General features: G+C 43.4%; 2 protein-coding genes across 15 annotated transcripts in view; both read right to left on the minus strand.

Annotated features, from left to right (window-relative positions):
• The window catches only part of fancm (FA complementation group M), a 40,297-nt gene extending 35,517 nt beyond the window's left edge, over nucleotides 1-4,780 (minus strand). For 2 of the 3 annotated variants that reach the window (XM_053632416.1, XM_053632414.1), the window contains exons 1-5: nucleotides 3,196-4,780; nucleotides 2,054-3,056; nucleotides 1,798-1,970; nucleotides 1,637-1,714; nucleotides 1,095-1,253 (exon numbers count right to left, since the gene is read on the minus strand). In XM_053632416.1, coding sequence (XP_053488391.1) covers nucleotides 1,095-1,253; nucleotides 1,637-1,714; nucleotides 1,798-1,970; nucleotides 2,054-2,735 — 1,092 coding nt within the window. In that variant the 5' untranslated portion in view covers nucleotides 2,736-3,056; nucleotides 3,196-4,780. Of the gene's footprint in view, nucleotides 1-1,094; nucleotides 1,254-1,636; nucleotides 1,715-1,797; nucleotides 1,971-2,053; nucleotides 3,176-3,195 lie in introns of those variants that run through there. The other variant, XM_053632415.1, reaches the window with a different exon arrangement.
• A 127-nt stretch (nucleotides 4,781-4,907) lies between these two features.
• Nucleotides 4,908-23,486, minus strand: LOC128612343 (TOG array regulator of axonemal microtubules protein 1-like). 12 transcript variants are annotated; one of them, XM_053632423.1, is made up of 20 exons: nucleotides 23,265-23,482; nucleotides 22,212-22,326; nucleotides 20,474-21,665; nucleotides 20,086-20,149; nucleotides 18,079-18,271; nucleotides 17,734-17,825; nucleotides 17,450-17,641; nucleotides 15,856-15,921; nucleotides 15,552-15,721; nucleotides 14,930-15,050; nucleotides 14,693-14,810; nucleotides 14,371-14,476; nucleotides 12,789-13,024; nucleotides 12,182-12,340; nucleotides 11,894-12,056; nucleotides 11,660-11,772; nucleotides 11,386-11,557; nucleotides 10,906-11,125; nucleotides 10,064-10,150; nucleotides 4,908-6,277 (listed from the first exon to the last, which is right to left on the minus strand). In XM_053632423.1, exons 3-20 carry the CDS (start codon nucleotides 21,608-21,610, stop codon nucleotides 6,006-6,008), a joined length of 3,681 nt encoding a protein of 1,226 aa, XP_053488398.1. In that variant the 5' UTR covers nucleotides 21,611-21,665; nucleotides 22,212-22,326; nucleotides 23,265-23,482; the 3' UTR covers nucleotides 4,908-6,005. The 12 variants fall into 12 exon arrangements, with proteins under 12 accessions (XP_053488398.1, XP_053488400.1, XP_053488395.1 ...); XM_053632425.1 differs by having other exon boundaries at nucleotides 11,930-12,056; nucleotides 14,930-15,053; XM_053632420.1 differs by having other exon boundaries at nucleotides 14,930-15,053; nucleotides 23,312-23,481.
• Between the last annotated feature and the right edge of the window lie 252 nt (nucleotides 23,487-23,738).

The following is a 23,738-nucleotide window of genomic DNA, read 5'->3' on the forward strand; positions in this document are numbered from 1 at the left end:
TGGTGATGTAAACCGTAATTTGTCACGTAAACGAAGATGTTGTGTAAGGTCAGTTTGTTCATTCAGATGTTTTGACACATTCGGCTCAAAAGTTCAGCGAATACAGTTTAGTGTTAGATTGGACAGCTGATATTTATATAAATACACCTAAACACACTGGACCAGCAATCATACTTTGCTGTGGTACAAGAGCTGATCATGCATGACTGTTAATCGACAGTATCCTGGAGATTGTCTTTTTTTAGCACCACAACCCCCCCAGATTAAGCACTCCTGGATTAGACTAATATAATCAACAGATTACTCTAAATCATTCAACTGGAATAACCGACTGATGCAGGCATACAGAAAAGGAAAGTAGACACCTATATTTTCAGTGTGAAATTAAGTTAATTAAATACAAAGAATCTTTTATCATTTTTTTTTATTTAAACTCGTCTTTACCAAGGGTGCCAATAATTCTTTACATGTGCAAGCTTACTTTAACTGTGCCTTAAATACAAAGCAATTTTGTAAAATAGTAAAGACTAAATTGTTACATATTCACGAAAGTGATATCAGCTGATCAACGTCACCTGTCTGTGTTTCAGAGCTTTACGATAAACACTCACTGTCCACTTTATTAGGAACACCTGTGTATTTACACAAGCATCCAATCAGTCAATCACGTGGCAGCAACTGCGACTCTGCCTGTTCGAGTAGTTCAGAACCTGTTTATCTCCTGGGACCAAAAAAAAAAAAAAAACCCCTTCCAGTGAGCAGCATTTCTTTGGGTTGACACGCCTTGTTGATGAGCGAAGTCAGAGGAACATGACCAAACTGGTTTAAGCTGATAGGAAGTCTATAGTAATTACAACCGTGGTGAAGGGGATGGCACAAGGTGAAGTTTTTCTCTGCTGCTGATTGGATAAATGCTTGAACGAGAATAGGTGCAGGTGTTCCTATTAAAGTGGACAGTGTGTGTGTAACACAAATTCTTCAGGAAAATAGAACAGCATTGAGGTGCACTCTGATCGATACCTGAACAGTTTATGATTATGGTTATTTAAACCCAGGGGCAATCGGTAACCACACAGAGATCATCTGCATCCTACCTGTAAGTACCGAGACTGGTATCCAGTGAGTGACTCTCCTAAAGGGACAACAATCTTGTCCACACTGCGCTGATGGGTGTGGGCCCGAACGTCTGGACTCTCCTCTGAGCGCAGCTCGATGTGAGAGATCAGCAGGTTGGAGATGACTTGCTGTACTGCCTACACACAAAGAAACAACAGCATGTTCTACAGTGTTCTTTTCTACCACAGATCCACTGAATGCTCAATTGTGATTGGACAGAAGGTGATGAATAATTGTATACAGTGTAACAACACGTCCATCTTCTGTACCGCTTATCCTACACAGGGTCACAGGGAGCCTGGAGCCTATCTCAGGGGACTCGGGGTACAAGGTTAAGCGAGTAAACCCGGATTATCAGTTGAGAGACTGTACAAACAAGGTGAGATTATTTGATGTGTATGACCGACCTCAAAGTGAGGCATACTCTTTGATCCAGAAAACTAGGACCAGTGATCGATGAACATACTGTATATGTTGAGCTGAATGCTTTTCATTTGTGAGTAACATCTACAAGGCAAACCTTCATGTCTGCGCCAGGTGTAGCGCTGAGAGCCAGGACGCGGAACTGTTTCGTCTGGTTCCATAATTCCCGCACCACCTGAACACACAGGTTTCATACACGTTAAGTAATGGATGGGTTTCGTCGACGTCTGAAGAACCCTACGTGCAAGATGGAAGTACCTGACAATACGCATGATTCCCTGACGCCTTGTGAGCTTCGTCAATAACCACGCACTTGATCTGAGGAGCAGGACACGTGTTTCGAGACAAATCGTTCACCATGACCTGTGGCGTAAGGAAGAAAACACGCCTGGATCGCCACAGGTCCCTCCTCTGTGGAGCCGGAGTGCTCCCTAAGCAAAAAGAAAAAACAGGGTCAGTTTATCGGCCGGATAAGCGGGAAATATGCAAGAACAGATCATAGAAATGGAGCTACCCGTCAGCTCAGCCATGTGCTGCTGAGGAATCCCCATCACTCTGTAACATGCTTCAATCTGCTGAGCAACGAGGGGCTTCGTGGGGGCCAGGAAGACTATCTTCCCTGCAGGATACCACCGGTAGAAGTTATACATCACCACTGACGCGATGAAGGTTTTACCCAGGCCAGTGGGCAAGCACACCAGCGTGTTTTGCAACAGGGCTGCTTCAGAGATCTTCAGCTGATAATCCCTGATTGGGAAGTTGGTCGGATAGATCCATATCCGTCCCGACGAACCGTCAAAACCCGGAAGATCCGAGCAAACGTCTGCGGGATCCTCGATTGAGGCGTCAGCTGATGAATCAGGTTGGTTTTCCAGACGTTTCTCAGCCTCGTGTACAGCTACAAGGATCAGATCGTCGTCAACGTCGTCCATCTCCTCGTCCTGGTCCTGTCTTGATGCCTGGTGGACTGCAGTCCCTTGGCCGACTTCAGCCCAAAGTGAAGGCGCTGCTGCATTGTCGCGTTCCTTTTTCTTCGCCTTTCCCAGGCTGTTTGTGATTGCTCTACGCCTCTGGGGTAACTTTTTCCCTGGATCTTTACTCGGAAGGGTTGTCTTAGGAACGGCTGAGCCCCAGGTCTGAAATAAAGTCTTTTGATTTGCACCACTCATTCTGAATCGCTCCTCAGCACAGCACATGAAGCTGAACACCGAGGATGACTTTCTGCTCAACGCAACATGATCCCCAGACTTTAATTCAAGCAAATCTCAAAGCCGTCATTGGTGTTAAAGTAATCTCTGCTCTTGGGAGGAAGGGCTCTAGGTCTGCAATCTGATCTAGCCTCCAGTCGTGTTGTTGTTGTTGTTGATGTTGATGTTAACTTTAGCTGGATAACATAGTGAGACAGCTCGAGTTATATGTTGCTAATAAGCTCTTGCTAACTCTGTGGTTTCACATTATTACTGACATGTATGTTTAATTTCACACATTTGTAATGCTGCTGATGATAATAGCACTTTCTGGAAAAAGAAAACATAGAAGAAACCCTCTATTATTCAACAGCCGTGTTTTCTTTTAAATATACATTACAGTTTAGCAGCGCTGTAAATAACAATAATAAACCAGAGTACAATACTAATTGTTTTGTAGCTCACTTACCCATTCTATTATGAGTCAAATGTGGCGCACGGACATGATGAAACTCTTCCTCTTTCAGAAAAGGCGGTTGATATCAAGCGGAAAGGTGCATTACCGCCACCTACTGGACTGGAGCATAACCGAGTATAAAATGCCACCTACTGGACTGGAACATAACCGAGTATAAAACGCCACCTACTGGATTGGAGTATAACCGAGTATAAAACCCCACCTACCGGATTGGAGTATAACCGAGCATAAAATGCCACCTACTGGACTGGAGTACAATCGAGTATAAAACGCCACCTAGTGGACTGGAGTATAACCGAGTATAAAGTGTTTATAATTACATCAATCCATCTATTTTCTATACCGCTTATCCTACTGGGTCACGGGGAACCCGAAGCCTATCCCAGGGAGCATGGGACACATGGCGGGGTACACTTTGGACAGGGTGCCAATCGATTGCAGAGCACAATCACAGGCATATTCACACACTACGGACACTTTGGACATGCCAATCAGCTTATTGGGGGAGGAAACCAGAGTACCTGGAAAAAACCCCCACAGCATGGGGAGAACACGTCAGGAATCAAACCCCCAAACCTGGAGGTATGAGGCGAACGTGCCAACCACTAACCCTCTGTACGCGTGGGTGTAATGTTTTTTTTTTTTTAAATAGATGTTATTAAACATTATTAAAATGAAACACACCCACCAATCACAATTCATGGCCATCCTGTGGCAAATGAATGATTGTACATGCACACTGAATGCAAATTCACCATCAAATATTTTGCATCCATCCATTTTCAGAGGTTGTTGCAAAAAAAAAAAATGTACAGGAGATAGTCTGAGACTCCTCCTATAAACTTACCCCACACAATGCTGTACAATCTCAAAACACATTAAACATACTTATCCAGCCTGAAACGCAAGTTGTATCCAGGTAGGAGAAGTTGGATCAGGTCCAACTCCTCCCCATGGACTTTTTGTTCTGTAGTAAATGGTACCTGGACATCCAACCATCGATCCATCCATTTTCTGTACCTCTTAGACTACACAGGGTCACGTGGAGCCTGTCGAGGCGGTGGACAGCCTGGACAGGAGACAGCCCATCGCAAGGCACAATCACAAACCCATTCACACAGTACGGGCGATTTGGAAATGCCAATCACAATGCATATCTTTGGACTGGGGGAGGAAACCGGAGTATCCGGAGGAAACTCCCGAAGCACTGGGGAGAACACGCAAACTCGACGCACACAGGGCGGAGGCAAGATTCAAACCCCCAACCCTGGAGGTGTGAGGCCACTGTGTCCTCTAGTAGGAGAAGCATTATCAACCCAGCCTACAGCACTTATAATCTTCAGCTGATTGGTTGAGCACATTTATGTTGTAATTGGTGAGAGTTACATGGAAATTAACAAAAAGTCTCACAACTTGATTAGTTGATGCAAACTCAAAATCATTGGGAAAAAAAAATTACACATTTGAATGGATGACATGTTGGCATTATTGTCTGCAAAAAAAAAATAAAAAAATTTGTGGATCTCATTAATTTTTGTGAAACTCACATTGTTTGCAAATTATACAACAAAAATTACCCCATGTTAAAGCCACTCTACTGGCAACCTATTTTTACTCAAAGCTTCTTATTTTTATCTTCTTACCACATGCATTAGGGGCAAAAAAAATAGCATGCATGTATAGCAAACACCAAATCGTTAAGGTTTACTGAAATAAAACATTTTAATATATAGATCAATCTTTGTCGTACACCATGTTGAGAGACATGTTCAATATAAATTAACATTATATCTCCAAAAAGGCATTTAAAGACAGGCACGATACTGAATTACAGACCTGGGCATAAATTCAAGTGTAGACTAGAAATATATCTATTAGCATGAAGCTAGCATTCATCATATGGTTTTGTTTTGCCTGTTTACCATCCACCAAAAATATGACTGCTTAACATCCAGAGTTAATTTCTGTATACATCAAAATAGATCTTTTTGTACTAGAAATATAATCTTTTCACTCCACCTCTATATTTGGTCATGCAAAAAGAGAGTAGGACAGGTCCAACTTATCAGTTAACAAGTCATTATAGAGTTTTCATCTCCACACACACACACACACACACACACACACACACAACACATTACATAGTGCAATATAATATAGCATACATGAAGCTAATAATGTGCCATCACACATCATAACTATACAATACAAAAGAGTTTTTAAATCATAAATATACAAAAGGTTTAAAACAACCAGTGTAGGGAATTTAGCCAGTGGTGCGCAGAGCACAAACACACAGGAGGTGGCTTAGGGGTCACACGTTGAATTTTTATATAAAATGTCCATGAGGGTGTGTGTGTGCACGTGTGTGAGTGTGTGCAGAAGTGAGACCATGAGGTGAAGTGTTCAGTCGTCCGCGGGGCTGCTGGGGTTTTTCCTGAGTGGCAGGGATCCCTTTCTGCCATCAGAAAACGCCGTGGGTGCAGCCAGGGGGCGGAGTCTTCGCTCGCGTCTGAGTCGTTTGCCAGGAACACAACACAGATTAGTGCACGTGTCCCGAGAGCCTTCTCTCCCTTTGCAAGCGGAGGATCGCCCTTTTATACTCTCCCATCGGCTGCTGGATGGTGGAAATTTGCCGCGCTGCGTATCATCCACCAGCCGTGTGTGTGTCGGCAGCCCCGCCCCGCAGCCACGCGCTCTCCAGCTGTCCAAAACATTGGTGGTGCTGAAGTGGAGCTGTCTCTTCAGAGCAGAGCTCCTGGGAATCTCAAACCTGATATACAGTTAACTGGGGATATGTTCTAACGTGGATTTCTGAGGGGTGTGAAGGTGTGAAGAATCACATTCAGGCTCTTGAAGATGTTGGAAGGTTGTGAAGCAGCTTGATTTAGCAGCATGGGGCCCATGTGAGCATGCAGCGCTTGGCACAGGTTGGTGGTGGCTCCTCTCATGGTGCCGCTCCGGTCGTGGACCGTGCCGCTCTTGCAGGAGGAACCCAGGAGATGCCAAAGCAGAGGGAGTGCTTTCTGTTTAACCAGCTGTGGCTTGCGGGGGTACAGCTCTCTGACCAGCTCTAAGAAACAGAAATCAGAGTGTAAATAAATGTCATTTTATAGAACATACAGTCATTGGGAAAAAAATGAATGGCTAAAGAACATAAATAAATAAATAAATACATAAATAAAATCAAGGTGTTCGATTGGCCAAGTCAAAGTCCAGACCTTAACCCCACTGAGATGCTGTTGCGAGATCTTAAGAGAGCTGTGTATAAACAAATGCCCTCAAACATCAATGAACTGATGCAATGTTGTAAAGATGAGTGGGCCAAACATTTCTACAAATGAGAGAATGTGTCACGAGTTCCCCTTTAAGCAGTTGTTATGTTTTGTTATGTCTCCTCCCTGTTCCATCATTGGCTATGGTGTCACATGTGTCTCAATTGCCCTCAGCCGTCAGCCATTACGAGGCTGATTATGTATGTATATATACCGCGCGCCTCCCAGCACACAGCACGGAATATTAGAGTAGATTCGATTCGATGTAGTATACGTTTAGTTTAGAGTCGTTACCATAGTCATAGTTCTTGTCCATGTCATGTTTCATGTTTAGATTCTTCTGTTTAGTTCACGCTGGTTTCTCCGCTCCCAGTTCATAGTCATAGCTTATGCCTCATGTTTTGTATCTCGACCTGTTTTCCGTGACCACGACACAGTTTCCTGCCTTGCCCCGTTTATGCCTGTTTGCCGATCGCCTGACCTCTTGCATGTTTTGGATTACGTTTTTGGATCACGATTTGGATTAACCTGCCTGTGTCTCTCAATAAAACAAAAAAGTTCTGGTAGACTGTCAATTCTATTTTTACAGCCTGTTAGACCCTAAGCCAGAGGAGAAGCAATGACTCCGATTCATGTGGTCCTGGTTCTTTGGACTGGCCCGTCAGTGGTGCAGCTCCAACTGGATAAGCACTGTAGGAACCTGGACAGTGTAGAACAGTTTGTGGGGGAGTTCATGATGCGGTTCGGGAGTCCGGAGGTGAGGGTCGAGCTAGAACAACTTTTGGGGGCGGTAAATCTGGCAGACAAACCTACCCTGCCGTTTACCCACTACTACAGGCAAACTCATGCAAAGCCCCAGCCGGAGGTCAACCTGGTGACCTCAGAGCTCGAACCTGAGACCCACGAGGTGGGCTCACCTGCCGAGCTCCAGCTAGAGGTCAACAGGGAGGCCCCAGCATCAGAGCCCCAGCCGGAGGTTAACCTGGCAACCTCAGAGCTCAAACCTGAGACCCACGAGGTGGGCTCACCTGCCGAGCTCCAGCTAGAGGTCAACAGGGAGGCCCCAGCACCAGAGCTCCAGCCTGAGGTTCAAGAGGGGGTCTCAGCTCCACAGATCCAAGTTTTGCTCAAGCCCAAGTCTACTGACACGGCCGACCAAGTTCTGCTCAAGCCCAAGTCTACTGACACGGCCGACCAAGTTCTGCTCACGGCCAAGTCTACTGACACGGCCGACCAAGTTCTGCTCACGCCCAAGTCCACCGATACGGCCGAACAAGTTCTGCTCAAGCCTGAGTCTACCGACACGGCCAACCACGTTCTGCTCAAGCCCGAGTCTACCGACACGGCCAACCACGTTCTGCTCAAGCCCGAGTCTACTGACACGGACAGCCGAGTTCTGTTCACGCCCGAGTCCGCCAACACGGCCGACCACGTTCTGCTCAACCCCGAGTCTACTATCACGGCCGACCACGTTCTGCTCAAGCCCGAGTCTACTAACAAGGACAGCCAAGTTCTGTTCATGCCCGTGTCCGCCAACACTGACAGCCAAGTTCTGCTCACGCCCGAGTCCGCCAACACTGACAGCCAAGTTCTGTTCGCCCCCGAGTCTGCCGACACTGACAGCCAAGTTCTGCTCACTCCCGAGTCCGCCGACACTGACAGCCAAGTTCTGCTCGCGCCCGAGTCCGCCGACAGGGACAACCAAGTTATGCTCATGCCCAAGTCAGCCGACAGGGACAACCAAGTTATGTTCATGCCCAAGTCAGCTGACAGAGACAACCAAGTTATGCTCACGCCCAAGTTTGCTGAAACAGACAACCAAGCTCTGCTCACATCCAAGTCTGCTGACATGACCAGCCAAGTTCAGCCTGCAGGCTCCGCTGAGTACGTCGCTCTGCTTTCCTGCTCAGCCGAGGACGTCACTCTGCTTTCCTGCTCAGCCAAGGACATCGCTCCGCTTTCCTGTTCTGCTGAGAACTTCGCCCCGCTTTCCTGTTCCGCTGCAGACGTCCCTCTGTTTCCCTGCACTGCTGCGTACGTCGCTCTGTTTCCCTGCTCCACCGAGGACGTCGCTCTGCCTTCCTGTTCAGCCGAGGACGTCGCTCTGCCTTCCTGTTCAGCCGAGGACGTCGCTCTGCTTTCCTGCACTGCTGAGTACGTTGCTGTTTCCTCGCTCCGTCGAGGACATCGCTCTGCTTTCCTGTCCCGCCAAGGACGACACTCTGCTTTCCTGCACTGCGGAGCCCGTCGCTCTGCTTTCCTGCTCTGCTGTGAACGTCGCACTGCTTTCATGTTCCGCCGAGGACATCACTATGCCTTCATGCACCGCCGAGGACGTCACTCTGCTTTCCTGCTCTGCTGTGAACATCTTTCATGGCACTCTGGGAGGAGTGCCTTTCGGGGAGGGTTCTGTCACGAGTTCCCCTTTAAGCAGCGCGCTGTGGAGCATGTGAGCGCGTGTGCACGAGCACCTGCTTTTCCCTTGTTGACATTCGTGACATTTGGACATGTGCATTTGTTATGTTTTGTTATGTCTCCTCCCTGTTCCATCATTGGCTATGGTGTAACGTGTGTCTCAATTGCCCTCAGCCGTCAGCCATTACGAGGCTGATTATGTATATATACACCGTGCGCCTCCCAGCACACGGCGCGGAATATTAGAGTAGATTCGATTCGATATAGTATACGTTTAGTTTAGAGTCGTTACCATAGTCATAGTCATAGTTCTTGTCCATGTCATGTTTCATGTTTAGATTCTTCTGTTTAGTTCACGCTGGTTTCTCCGCTCCCAGTTCATATTCATAGCTTATGTTTCATGTTTTGTATCTTGACTTGTTTTCCGTGACCACGACATAGTTTCCTGCCGTGCCCCGTTTATGCCTGTTTGCCGATCGCCTGACCTCTTGCATGTTTTGGATTACGTTTTTGGATCACAATTTGGATTAACCTGCCTGTGTCTCTCAACAAAACCTGTTCAAACTGCGATTGCATCCGTCCTTATCTCCGTTGCGTCACGATACTTGACAGAATGATAAACTCCTACAGAAAAGATTTACTTTATGTTACTGTTGCTAAACGTAGTTCTATGTGTTAATGACTTATAGGGTGTACTTATTTTTCCCCAACTGATTTCTGAATGGTTTGTTTAAAAAAATAAATAAATAAAAAGACAATATATTTAAATAAATATTTTTCTTTTGTTGTAATCCAAGGTTAGTGTTTATTTGAATAGAAGTTAGCGAGGACCACAAAACTGATATTTAAATAAAAATTCAAAAACTAGAAATTTAAGGAGGGTGTACTTTCTTTTTCCCATGAATGCATTTCATGCTTTATTCATTTTGTTTACAAGAAATTCCATTCTAGATATCAAGCTGATTTATTAATATGGTCTCGCAACAGCTAATAGTCATTACGAACACAAATACAACCATCTTTACCAACATCGTACTTCATACATTTTTCTAGAAATTTACGATCTACATCACTAGACCGTTATGTTTCTTGCCACACGTTACAGTTGACATAGACCTGTGGAACATACAGAAACTCTTCTCCAGGCACTCCGAGCATCCTGGACATACCTGCAACTCTATCGACAAGGTCCAGTTTAGCCTTCCCACTGAGAAACTGCGCCTTTGTGCAAAACGGCTGAAGAAGTAGAGTGTTGTCTGAAAAATAAACGAAAACAAAGAGAGAGATGACATACGAATCTGTCAGAAACTAAATTCTCAGAAACTTGTTTTGCATTCTAAACAGAATGATCATTAGACCTAAATGAATCACACATCATACACACGAATCACGCCTTTCAGCTTTTCAAATTACAAAACTGGCAGAAGTATAAAAAGCTCCACTATCTCGCTAGTGCATCCCAAAATATATAGTAGCAGCTCATTCCCACGGACTGGCATGCAGGATAAATGGATAAAAAATAAAATAAATTTAAAAAAACAAAGAACAACGTGTTTTTATTTAACAATGTATAATCACTGATATAGTGAAATTTCCCATAAGGAAATTTACATTACATTTATTTAAAATGTAATAGACCAAGCATCGAGTGTCAGCGCTTTATAAAAAAAAAAACCTATAACTTTTATGCCATGGTCTTCAAGACCATTTGGAGTTTCTGGTTTCTATACAACATGACAGCTGCTTTTTTGTTTGTTTGTTTGTTTGATTAACTTCAAGAAAAAGCAAAAGAATAAAACAAAAAAAATTTTTTTTTTTTAAAGAGGTTGGTGAGGGAACGACTGTTGATGCTGTAAGTGATAACATGAACTTGCCTGGCAGATGAAGTTGTCAACATTAAACGTAACTATAAACTGTTTAAAATATGACGTGACTCCGTGTCAGGTTTCGTTCATTGTGTACGGCATTCATTTTGCATAGACCTCGAAGTGCAGGAGAGAAAGGAACCCACCGAGGTTATTGATCAGAGCATGTATGGCGCCTGTTGCAGCGGTGTAGATGCCATTATTCTTCGAGTTGAGGTGGTTGTCCACTACAGCTGGGACGAGGATATAGACCGCTTGGGCCAAGCTGTCTTTAAGTAAGGGGATTATCTTCTGTAAGGCCTCCAACGCATAGAGGTTCACTTTTCTGTTTGACTCCTGCAGCCGTTCTTTAAAAACATCAAACACCTGGGCGAAATACAGAAACAGTAACACACCTATACTATCTATAGTTTAGCTGTTCACTTTATTATATAAAAAATATTAAGTAGCTTTTGGCCATTGGCCCACGTGCATACAGCGGCCATTTGTATCCCTTAAACAAAGTCTTCCATTTGGAAACCCCTTAGCTCTTGTTTACTTATATTCTCCCACTTTATTCTCTCTTGTACAGATACTTCTTAAAGCATACAAAGAAAAAAAAATCTAAAGATGCCTGAATAAATTACCGGGAAGATGTTGCCCATGACCATATATGGGTTTTCCTCACAGTCAGCCACCAACTGATCGATGCCCTTGATGCGTTCCTGGAAGTCTTTTGAAGCCAGCAGGGCTTTGAGCTGCTTGACATACTCAGTCTTGTCCGCGATGCTGCGGAACTGAGCTTTGCTGTTGTCTTTGCTGAAATATAAAACAAATGCAAGTGAAAAACACTGGAAAAATCAACCAACTGGGCCTGAAAAGCATTAACCATTTTATAATCCCCAACGTTCAAATATTTACTTGCTGGAAATCTGAGGCTCTCGAGTGAGAGATGAGGCATGCACCATTCCGTCGCCAGACATGGAGAGCCTGCCTCGAGCTGAACGAGTGTCCTGAGGCATCTCACCCGGTCCCTAAAAGATCACGATTATAAAATCAATCTCCCCACTGCTGTCATGTATGAATGAACACAGCGATCAAATTAACGAGGGCTCTGATCTTAACAGACGAATAAATACTACTGTGGACTATCACCGTGCACTTAGATGAACGGATGTTCCGAACAGACACCTTGGTCTTCAGAGTGACGACGGTGTCCCTGATGGTTGCCACGTCTTTGGGAGGAATGTACTTTTCCACCATTTTAACAAAGTCTCGGTGAGAAGACAAGAACAGCAGCATTTGCCGGCCAAAATATCTGAGAGAAATAACGGACCCGAGAAATATCGTCGGTTAATCTTGAAACACTTTAAGCTTTTAGACTAAATCAGCAGTGGAGTATGAGAGCGAGACAAATAAAAATGTCGTAAAGACAGCACTAACCTGGTTTCAGGTGAAGAGTCTTGCGCCAGCTTAGAGACAGCGGGTAAGATTCGGTCCGTGAGATCTTTCGCTCCAGACAATAAACGCCCGGTACCGATCTTCTTGACCAGAGTAGTCAAGTGCTGAGCGGTGCACTTCCTTACGGCTGCGTTCAAGTGACTGTTGGGAACAGAAACCAGAAAAGAGAAGGAAATTGAAAAGATTCACAAAAGAATGTTTACGTAGAGTCATAAATGAAAAATTGGATTTCGCAAGAAAAGCGAGTAGGGTTTTCCGTTTTTCTCTGGTTGACTTCCATGTCACTTGTCCATCCATCCATCCATCCATTTTCAGTACTGCTTACTCTACCCAGGGTCGCAGTGGAGCCTGGAATCTGTCCCAGGGAACTCGGGGCACAAGATGGGGGACACCCTGGAAGGGGAAGGGTGCCAACCCATCGCAGGGCACAATCACACACACTGGACAATCTGGAGATGCCAATCAGCCTACAGTGCATGTCTTTGTACTGGGGGGAGGAAACCAGAGTACCCACAGGAAACCCGGAAGAATATAAACCAGTCCTGATTACAGCCAGAGATTAGTATTTCAACAGCTTGGCGAAACTTACCCGAGTCCTCCAGCAAGCAGGGCATGCATGCTGCGTGTAGGTGTGCAGTTCTGCACCATGTTGCCCAGCGCGGCATCTGCGAGCTGCCTAATGAACGCATTGGTATCTCTTGTTTTGTGTAACAGAACTTTGGCTGTTGCTTCCAGCTCCTGGTCCATTCCCTTCTGCAGGCCAGAGTATAGCTCTCCTAAAGTCACCACGGCGATGCGGGACACTCCGGAGCGCAGGTTACAAACCTGCAGCACAGAAGGCGCATCGAGGATTTATACCATGCAGACTGCCCCAAATCATACGAACACCAATATAACCTGGATCCAATCAACTCCGGAATTAAACGTATACAGGCACTGTAAAGATTTATGTTGCGTTAACGTCTTTTGTTTTTCGACAAAAGCACAACATTCTCTGAACTAGAAGCAATATTTTCGTAAAGCTTTCACTGGCGCAAATAACAGGACAGAGCCTTGACCATGGTTGGAACGCACACAAAAAGAAAAAAGTTCTTCTTTGGTCAGAACACAATGACACCGGGTTATTTGCGCAATTCTTCTAAAACAGCTCATAAACTGCTGCAGGGTGAAAAATCATTTCATTAACACAATTTATATATGATATAATCACAGTGGCAATGAATGCAGAGGTGGGTAGAGTAGCCAAAAATGTTCACTCAAGTAAAAGTAAAACTATTTATAAAAATAATCACTCGAGTAACGATAAATGTTAATAATGACTTGAGTAAGAGTAATAAAGTATCTGATGAGAAGACTCAAGTAGCAGGTTACTAGTTACTTCAGATCTGATTAACACGAAGGGAAAATCCCGAATCTCGGACCACATGGAGAACTGTAAGTCACGCCTCTCCTTGAAAGTCGGTCTGTTCTGTTTATACGATATAAAACCTGGGTTCAAGACGAAGCAGCGTATCCCAGTCCTGTGTTGGGTATAATAACACACAACCTGTCATTTTCAACACAAAATCTCACACACACAACCCAAAAAACAAACATTTTCCCAACAGTCTTTATTTTCACATCAGACCACTGCAGCGTATCGCAACCTCATTATACGTGATATAAACTGATTATTAAAACTACATACATTCATTAACATTTAACAGTAATGGAGGAACGCCACCGAACATAGTGAAGTAAAAGTACATCCCTGTGATTAAAAATGAACTTGAGTAAGAGTATAAGTTTGGCCAGTTAAACCTACTCTTAAAAGTCGATTTTATTTTCTAAAAGTTACTCGAGTAAACGTAGCACATTACTACCCACCTCTGAATAAATATTTACAAGTGGACTAATAGCCAATATTTTATTAGACCAGTGAAATAAAACGCTTTTCAGAGACCTTTTAAGCTCCTTGAACATCTTATCCTATACTGCAGCTTATCCTCTGCATCAAAACATTGCCAGAGGCAGCTTTCCTTCATTTGGATGCACGGCATAAACGAATACCCAAATTCTGATTTAAGCATTCGATTACTAGTGTCTCAGACAGTTAACCGGGAACTCAAATACCCGTGCACAATATTAGTAGTACAAAGCAGAAAGCAAAAATAAATAAAAGAGTGGCTTACCTCTTGAATGAGAGCAAGGCAGACTTCATGAAGCCTACTATTAAGCACGTCAGAGTGATACCGTGCCAAACAGCGCAGGAACATGAGCCCCTCGATTTTTTTCTCCCTGTACGTAGAGACAGGATTTATACTGCTACGCTGGGAAAAGCAGGCTATAGTAACTGATCTCTGTTTAGTTATGAAAAGGTAGATATCATTAATATTTACTATATTCATATTTGACAGAACACCTTCTCAGACCAGAATTAGGCAGCCCGGTTTTAAAGAAACGGACACATTTATTGAACGAGACGTAACCTAGTTCTATAGGTGCTGGACTCACCAGTCATCCGAGTTAAGCAGTCTGAAGCTCTGAGTGAGGGCAAGCTCCGGTCTGGAGAATGGCCGCAACTCCACCTGCTCATTAGAATCCTTCTTTAGGGTAACGGGTATGATTTCATCTAAAACAGAAAGTACCGTTCAGTTGCAACTCTGGGAACAGGAGGGAAATTACGGTGACGCCGGAATCTGCCAGTCGATGCGAGCGTGACGAAGAGCATTCAGCGAGTCAAACTCTTACCTTGCAGAGATGCTGCTTCATCTGAGGTCACTTCAGATGTTACATGTCTAATTCTCATTCGCGGTGTAGGCTGGGCTTGTTGGCGCATCTTATCCCTTGCAATCTTGTACAGCTTCACCCTCTCCTTTAATTACAGGTTTGAAATGCTCAGGAGTAGAACTAAGAGATTACTGGACTTGCAGTGTAATCTGGAAGGACTTCACCTCTCATTCATTATTTTAGTTTTACTGAAGACACCCCTCAGGTGAGTGGCAAAATATCCTTCAACACAAGCCTAGAAAGTTAGGGGGCATGTTTTGGTTTGATGAATGCTGAATGACAAGCAGGAAGGAAGCCTTGGGATTCTACGCAGTACCCAATACTAAATTCGAATTAAGCAACAACTAGAGGAGTACTGAGCAAGCTCTGCATCCAACGCAAAACCAGAACTGAAACGGTAGTAAATATGTGAACAAAAATATGCACAAAAAAAAAAAACTCCCTAAAATTATAGCCAATCCCTTAAAATGTTTTAATCAAGCAACATGTTATACTAATGACAGTTGGGATCAAGCTTAGAGTGAATGCTGAGAAACAGTGAATGTGGAATTTTTTATATTACTTGACCAAGAAAGATTCTCACCGTTGCCTCATCAGGTTCTGGGCTGTCGTCACAATCAACATGACTTCCAGAGACAGCATGGCCATATGTTCCAGCTGGTGGCTCCCATGAGGCTTTGTTTATGGACTCATCCTGCTCAGGACATGCTGCCACTTTGGGTCGGCTTGAACGGACCATGGAGCCAAAAACTCCTGCCAGGGGGTGTGGGGGGGTGGTTGAACGAAGAGATGTCCATTTTTCATTTTTAGGGTCAAAAGTCAATTATAAAATTCACAATAAACATTTAAAAGGATTTTAATTACAAAAGCAGACAGGTTGCACTAACCTCTCCCAACTACTCCCTCAGACATGTCACTAACAGGGGTGGTCTTCGTGTTGTGTAGCTGAGATTCTGAAAAATAAAGAGAAAGTGATAAATACTACTGCTGATTATATTTCATCACTTTATGATACATGTAAAGAAAGCAAAGTTTCTAACAAAAAGTAATTTACAAATCTCTGTGTTGCCTGTGAAACAAACTCTAATTACAACCCACTCTCTTAACGTCTTATAAGAGAAAGGTACATAGCTGAGGAGCGCTGCTCCAGCAGGAGCTAAAGCTAATGTCTAGGCCAGATAAACGTAAATAAAAGCATACAGTGGTGCTTGAAAGTCTGTGAACCCTGTAGAATTTTATATATTTTTGTATAATTATGACCTAAAACATCATTGGATTTTCTATGATGTCCTAAAAGTAGACAAAGGTCCCAATTGAACAAATGAGACAAAAATATTATACTTCGCAACACATTTGTGGAAGTGTATCATGGCACAAACAAAGGAGATTTCTGAGGACCTCACAAAAAAGTTGATGATGCTGGAAAAGGTTACAAAACCATCTCTAAAGAGTTTGCACTCCACCAGTCCACAGTCAGGCAGACTGTTTACAAATGGAGGAAATTTAGGACCAGAACAATTCTGTTCCCCTGCCCAGGAGTGGTTGACCAACAAAGATCACTCCAAGAGCAAGACGTGTAATAGTCCACAAGGTCACAATGGAACCCAGGGTAATTTCTAAGCAACTAAAGGCTTCTCTCACATTGGCTAATGTCAATGTTCATGAGTCCACCATCAGGAGAACACTGAACAACAATGATGTGCGTGGCAGGGTTGTAAGGACAAAGCCACTGCTCTCCAAAAAGAACATTGTCTGCTTGTCTGAAGTTTGCTAAAGATCACATGGACAAGCCAAAAGGCTATTGGGAAAATGTTTTGTGGATGGATGAGACCAAAATAGAACTTTTTGGTTTAATTGAGAAGCGTTATATTTGGAGAAAGGAAAATACTGCATTCCATCATAAGAGTTTTATCCTCTCTGTGAAACATGGTGGTGGTAGTATCATGGTTTGGGCCTGTTTTGCTGCATCTGGGCCAGGATGACTCGCCATCATTGATGGAACAATGAATTCTGAATTATACCTGAATCTCAAGAGAAAGTGAGACATGCAGCAAGACACCGACCCCAAGCACATGTGCCATTCCATAGAACAGTTAAATGTTTTGGAATGGCCAAGTCAAAGTCCTGACATAAAGTTTTTTAAATAGAAATGTTGTGGAAGAACCTGAAGCAAGCAGTTCATGTGAGGAAAGCCACCAACATCCCAGAGTTGAAGCTGTTCTGTACTGAGGAACGGGCTAAAATTCCTCCAAGCCGATGTGCAGGACTGATCAACATTTACCGCAAACGTTTAGTTACAGTTATTGCTGCACAAGGGGGTCACACCAGATACTGAAATGAAAGGTTCACATACTTTTGCTACTCACAGATATGTAATATATTATATAAATAGGCCTAGGGCTCCTAATTGGGGAAACAGAGAAAATAAAAACATAGATACTTTAGGTGTACAAACACATTGATTTAAAATACACACCGCACCTGCAACATACACTAATTCACCTTTGGCAGTCCTTAAAGCTCGGAGCGGTTGGCGACCTGCAGGTCTAACGTGGGGAGGCGAAGACGTTTCTCTTCGCTTTTCTTCCGCTGCTGCTCCCTTAGAGTAAGACACTCTCTGACCAACAACACTGACACTGGCATCAGAAAGAAGCTTTTCCTGCGGTTGGACACCTGCAATACAGTTCACACGGAGATCTGAAACGTGTACACACTTAACCCATTCTACACAGCAGAAATATAGAGTGTCTTCGGCGAGATGATACCTTGAGGACTTGGTTCCATGGTGGAAGGAGGAGCTTTCTTTTTCTGCGACAGCAGTCTGGGGATACATGTTTTTGATGTGGCGTTCCCAGGGCTGCAGTGATGAATGGACGAATGAGACAATGAGCTTTTTAATTGATGTACCAATTATCCAGTATTGATGGCGTATACTGTGTATAATCACATATAAATGCAGTATCTCTATGGAAGCTGTACTTCCACAGAGATACTGCATTTACTGCAGATACTTCTGTATCTTATGTCTAGATAAGGTTTCACTTAACAGGGTTATCTCCAAAAACTAATCTATACAAGCAAATAAGTAAACATAAATGATAAATTTGCACCTGCTCTTGGTGCCACTGATGGTGGGAGTGGTAGGAGAACACAGCGTGGGAGTTAACTGGACCCCTGGCAGCGTGGCAAGAGGGTAGGAGGGCAACAGAAAGGAGCCAGGAGGAGTGGGATTAGACGAAAGAGAAAAAGCCTGCTCCACATTAGAGTTTCTGGACCCTAGCAGACGACCTGTCCTGGGAACACCTGCAACGGTACAAATCGTTTTAATAATCATGTTTGCAAAGACATAACTGACAATTCTATCGTTTTTTTAAGTCTGAAAAAAGGCGAAGTCTGACTGCGGTTTCTTTCCTCCGGCCAGACGGGTGGGACTGAAGCGGTTCTGCTAATCCTAAATTGTATGAGAGAAAAAATCGGTTCACATTACCTTTTAGTTACATAAGTACAAGTGCTGCAAACAACGACAGGATTGTCAGATACGAATTAATGTGTTGTCATGTATGGATCAGCAGTGTATTCAAACAAAGGAGCTAGTTTTGGTCCATGCCAGATACTCCAATGAGGACTGTAAACCCAAATTCGACAGCCATCACTTGCTGTCTGTGCTCCATCACATAACGCGCACACTTTCCGTTCGGATATCTGGTTTATTTCAAAGGGAATCTGGGATTGTTCTTGGGGGTCTCAAAGACATCAATGTCAGGGTGCTTTAGTGTCTTTATTAATACACCCCTGAGGCACAAGACTCCTACGTAAAGTTCCACATTACCCAAGTGGACTCGCGACGTGTAAAAATAAGCTTATGACTAGGATTATTCATGACAAATCAAACTCCATATATTTGCCAACTAGTACAAATTTATTGGACACTTACTTACTACTTTGCATAATATCATTAGTCTACTTATATTTTATGTAATTTGAATTATTAACTGAATGTCTTTGGGCTTGTTTTAAAGAACACCCTAGAAGAATTTTAAGAACGTTCTACACAAGAAAAGCCACAACAAATCAATTTAAGCATCAGTTGAGCACAGGCCTGAATACAGATCTTTTGAATACAACCCAGTGTATGTTCAATTTGAGGAAATAAGACTAATCGTAATGCAAATTGTCCAAACTGTAACTCCCTGGGAGAACTGGCATGCACCAACCCACAATCACCAAATCTAAACAGTAGGAAACAGTCTGTTCATGACAGAGACCGATGAATACTGACGTGATGTGTGCAAGACTTAAGATATTCCAAGATATAATTAAGGAATAAAACATGACGGCAATGTGCTGTTCTAGGAAGATAATCAGCAGTAGATTGGTGTGATAGATGAAGCAGAGTTAATGGTAGCACCGCAAAGTTGATTTTTTTTCAATAACAGTGCATTCTTCAATGTTTCATTCCTTTTATATCACTGCAATTTGCCACCCGTTACAAATTTCGATCTACTAATGAAGGACTGTTACTTTTAAGCATTTCAAGCATAACAAGTTAGTTCCTGTTCCCATCACTTACATTAAAGCAGCAAGAAAAGGTCTTCCTTCAACTGCCTGTATTTTTTTTGTCCGTAAAGCAATCTGTCCTCATGGCACTGACTTACTGACACTCGAGACTTCTTCCACAAGTGTTAAATAAACATCGCCTTACAGACAGTTTCATTTTTTTCCACATTTTTACAAGTCTGTTAGGCTTAGCTGGAATTTCCTCCAGTCACCCAGAAACAGCATTCGCAGACAACATTCCCCTGCTCCAACTCAACAAAACTGAAGAAGGAGCTGGTAATCATGTGTTAGAGGTGTTAACAGGCTGATATGTATTAGAGCAGGAGAAAATAATGAACTTGGCAACACTATGGCCCTGAAAAAGTGGAGTGGGACTGAAGAACGTTTAGGCAAGTGTTCACGTAATAAAACATCATCGGCTCTGATAAAATAAAAATAAAAACAATTACAAGTTCAGTTGCCAAACTAAATAATACATCATAGTGATTAATGAAGAAAAAGAGGGACAAAGAAATAAAGAGATGTACAGTATGAAAACTTCAAGGAAGACATGGACTTACCAGACTGTGTGACACAAGATTCCTGATTCAGCTTCATGGAGGTAGTGAGATCTTCAAGATTTGACTAAAACAACAAAAAAATTATTTAGTTACCAACCAGCAACATAGACCTGGTTATTATCTACATTTCTTTGCCTAATAAATGATTTTAAATTATTTTAGATTTTATTTGACTGACATACCACCAAAAGTCTTAATCATTACCATGGATTATTCCTAAATAGAACTATAAACTTCAAAAAGTAGAAGCGATTTGATGTTCCTATGACGTTTCTATTTCTTTGGACACCAAACATCACCTGTATTAAGTGTCTGACTCATGCTGACCATTCTTCTAAATTGTTCATTTTTTGCACGCAACATTAAAAGACATGTGCGAATCCCTCACCTTGTCAGACAACTTTCCATTCGACGTGCTGCAAGGCTCCTGATTTCCTGCAGACGGGAGGCTCGACCTCTCCCAGGGTAGCTTGTTTTTGCCCTTGCCGGCACTCACTATCCTCCTCTGTAATGGTATCTCATCAGTCAGGGAACCAAAACTGCTGTAGGCATTCAGCCCTTCCGAGTTCACGTTCGTCCTGTGACTCCTCACGCTATTCGATCTGCCTCCGTTAAGGATCCACTCCAGATCGGCTCCGGAGCCGAACTGGGGCGTGCGCCGTTGGCCAGGTTTGGGGATAACCAGCGCGTATTCCACCATACCATCCGCACATAGCCGAGGAAGGACGTGCCTGGCCCTTCGTGCCTGTACGGCAGCCATAAGGCCCTGAGCGTTACCGGTGAGCTCCACCCTGTCTATAGCCTTCATGATAGGTTGTTTCTTGCCCATGTCAAGACAGTAATCGAAAACAGCAAAGAGCTCCAGGGCTGCGTGTCGCACCCTCTTCTTGCTGTCTGCAAGATAAGGAGCGACCAGAAAGCACAGATGCGGGATGTTGAAGTCTTTCCTGGGGTGCGCCAGCACAGCAGCTATAACGATGTTCAGAACATCCTCTCTTACTCTCGAGTTTTTGTGCTTCAAGTGTCCCGTTACAAGGTCCAGAACTTTCTGCGGCCCTACGATCCTCATGAGCTGCCGAAAAACGTTCATGTATTCGTTCCGAGGAACGGCACGCGTGTCCCTCAGGGTTTTGAGGGCCACATGCGCGATCTGTTTGTAATATCTGTCCACATCGTAGTCCAGCTTTTGAACAAGGAGGTTCAGGACCCGTAAAGTGCCGTACAAGACTTTAAAGTTGGTGTCGTCCAGGAGCCTGCGTAAAAAGTAGATGAACTCTACAATTCTGTCAAATGAAACGGTTTTCAAGTCCAGCTCGGACAGGATGGTTTTCAGCTCTTCTATCCCATTCGTTCGATTTTGGTAGTTCTTGTGATCAAGGAGTTGTTCGTGTAACTCCGGAGGTATTAGTCCATAAATCATCATTGACGATGATGATGACGACGTCAAAGTCTGTCGAAGCCCAAGCTTACTATTTGAGGTTATTTGTAAGAGCCCGTGTATGTGTTGAGATTTTATCAAGCGCATCTTGACAAGGCCTGTGTGAGCACAGATTTCAGAACGTGGTCACCAAGAAAGAGGTCTAAACAAGTAGAAAAGAAAAAAACAAGTCAAGCTGCTGAAAGAAGCCAAATACATCAATACCCTGGCCAAATACAGCTGAGGGGGAAGTAAAGGAACAAAATACAAACAACAACGTACTGACATTTTGCCACTGAGTGGTGGCAAAATAAGTAAACATTAACGTAGGTAAATAGGTCTAAACAACCTGTAGCTTTGCCAGCTTCAGTGATATGATGATAAGCTCAGGGAAAAAACCCTACAGTTTTTATTCTAGGCCCTGCGGTATTCGGGTTACTGTTAGCACATTTCAATGTGACAGATCTCAACTTGCTAGTCTCAGTAACCTGGTTAGTTAGTTAGCTAGCTAGCTAACTGTGTCATCTTTAAGACTACCCAGGACCAAGCAATATAACTGACATAGGAACCGCTTAACATTGTTTATGGCAAGTTTGGCTAGCTATGTTGCCAAGCCTATGACACTCATCCCGACAATGCTTTTAAAATGTAAGGGAAATTATTAAAGACCCCGAAACAAAGCCTGTTTGAACTAGGCATGTCATCATACCAAAAATCTAGTAGTCGTTACCGATACCAAAGTCGATACCACGGTGTGGTATAAAAATAAAATTTAAAAAATTAAATTATAAACTCTCCTGGACGACATCCTCCTCTGGCTGATACTGAGAAAGAGAGCGAGAGAGAGAAAGAGAGAGAGAGGGGGAGAATTTTAGTTATCAAACACTGTCTGACAATGAGTGAAGGTGCACTCCTAAAAGTGAGCGCGCACACACAATTTATACTCTGAATGCAAGCATTAGTTTAAATTCACTGATATGGTTGCAGGCCAAAGCATGAACATTTGAATAATTATTAGTGACATTAGGCTACATTTTGCTGACAGGACACGGGCTGAATGGCGATGCATGGTGGTCCATTAGGAGGTGGTTTATAACATTGCAATGTGTTAGCGTCGTTAACAAATAACTGGCTATCGCAAACATTACATGGAGCATAACGTTAGCTGGTTTCACGGCCACAATGCCAGCTGCCTCAAACAAATATAATATAGGACTGTCTTTCAGGTGTCAAATTCCAGGTGTTTCCTCGCTTTGTTTGAAATGAACGATAGCATCGGTTGCACACCGGAAACCGATACTAGCTTTCCTCTCTTTTCCTCTCAACGAGTCAGGGAGGAGCTAAACTTGTTAAGCTAAGCTAATCTTCTGTAGTTTTTCCCGTGTGCTTGTAGGCGTTCTTCTTCTTCACCACTTGTGGACCGACTAAAACACTTGCGCGTATTTGCTGCCCGCATCAGGTCCAGAAGAATCGCAACCTCGGTACCTCCATTAGAAACGCTTCCAACAGTAGTGCAGAAAAACAAGTACTGTCACGTTTTAAGAATGTTGGTTCCGACTTGGTACCGAAGTATCGGTTCTCGTGACTTCCCTAGTTTGAACTGCCTCAAACCGCTTCTTATCGGTATACAGAAGTGTGTCATGCTCTGCATTTCATATATATAGTAGTGGTTCAGCACAAGAGCTTCAGAGTGCTCTCATTATTCAATCCTGTTTTATTCTATCCTGTATTAACCATCTTTCTGTACTAAACCTGTTTTTACCTTCAGAGGACGAGTGTTGTCTAATTTCAACAACGATTTGGCATCACCTGGCTGGGCTGCGCGAGTCTTTTCAGTTGAACTGGACAACAAGCAAACCGGAGGACGCTCGTGGAAAAGTTTCACCCTGAATTCTGTGTTGACGCGCAGGCGGTTTGCCCTTTGTTGTGCAGAACGAAAGACCAATGCAGCCTTAATACTGACTGGTAGGAATCATCAAGAATTTAGAATTAGAATTTTATGAAGGCAGTATGTATTGCTGTCTCTATGGAAGCGAGTCAATGACATAAGAAATGCACGTATTACACTGCAAGAAGTATTACATGGAGCGATTTCTTATAAGAAGTTCCAGGAACTTCGCCTCTGCGACGGCAGAGATATTGGTGTTTCTTAGATCACAGCTTCAAAACAAAGATACATGCTAAAAGCAAATGTTTAGGCTCAACAAATAAAAAAAACTTTGAGTTATGACGACTT

The sequence above is a fragment of the Ictalurus furcatus genome, chromosome 9, assembly GCF_023375685.1.
Source record: "Ictalurus furcatus strain D&B chromosome 9, Billie_1.0, whole genome shotgun sequence".
Classification (NCBI taxonomy): Eukaryota; Metazoa; Chordata; class Actinopteri; order Siluriformes; family Ictaluridae; genus Ictalurus; species Ictalurus furcatus.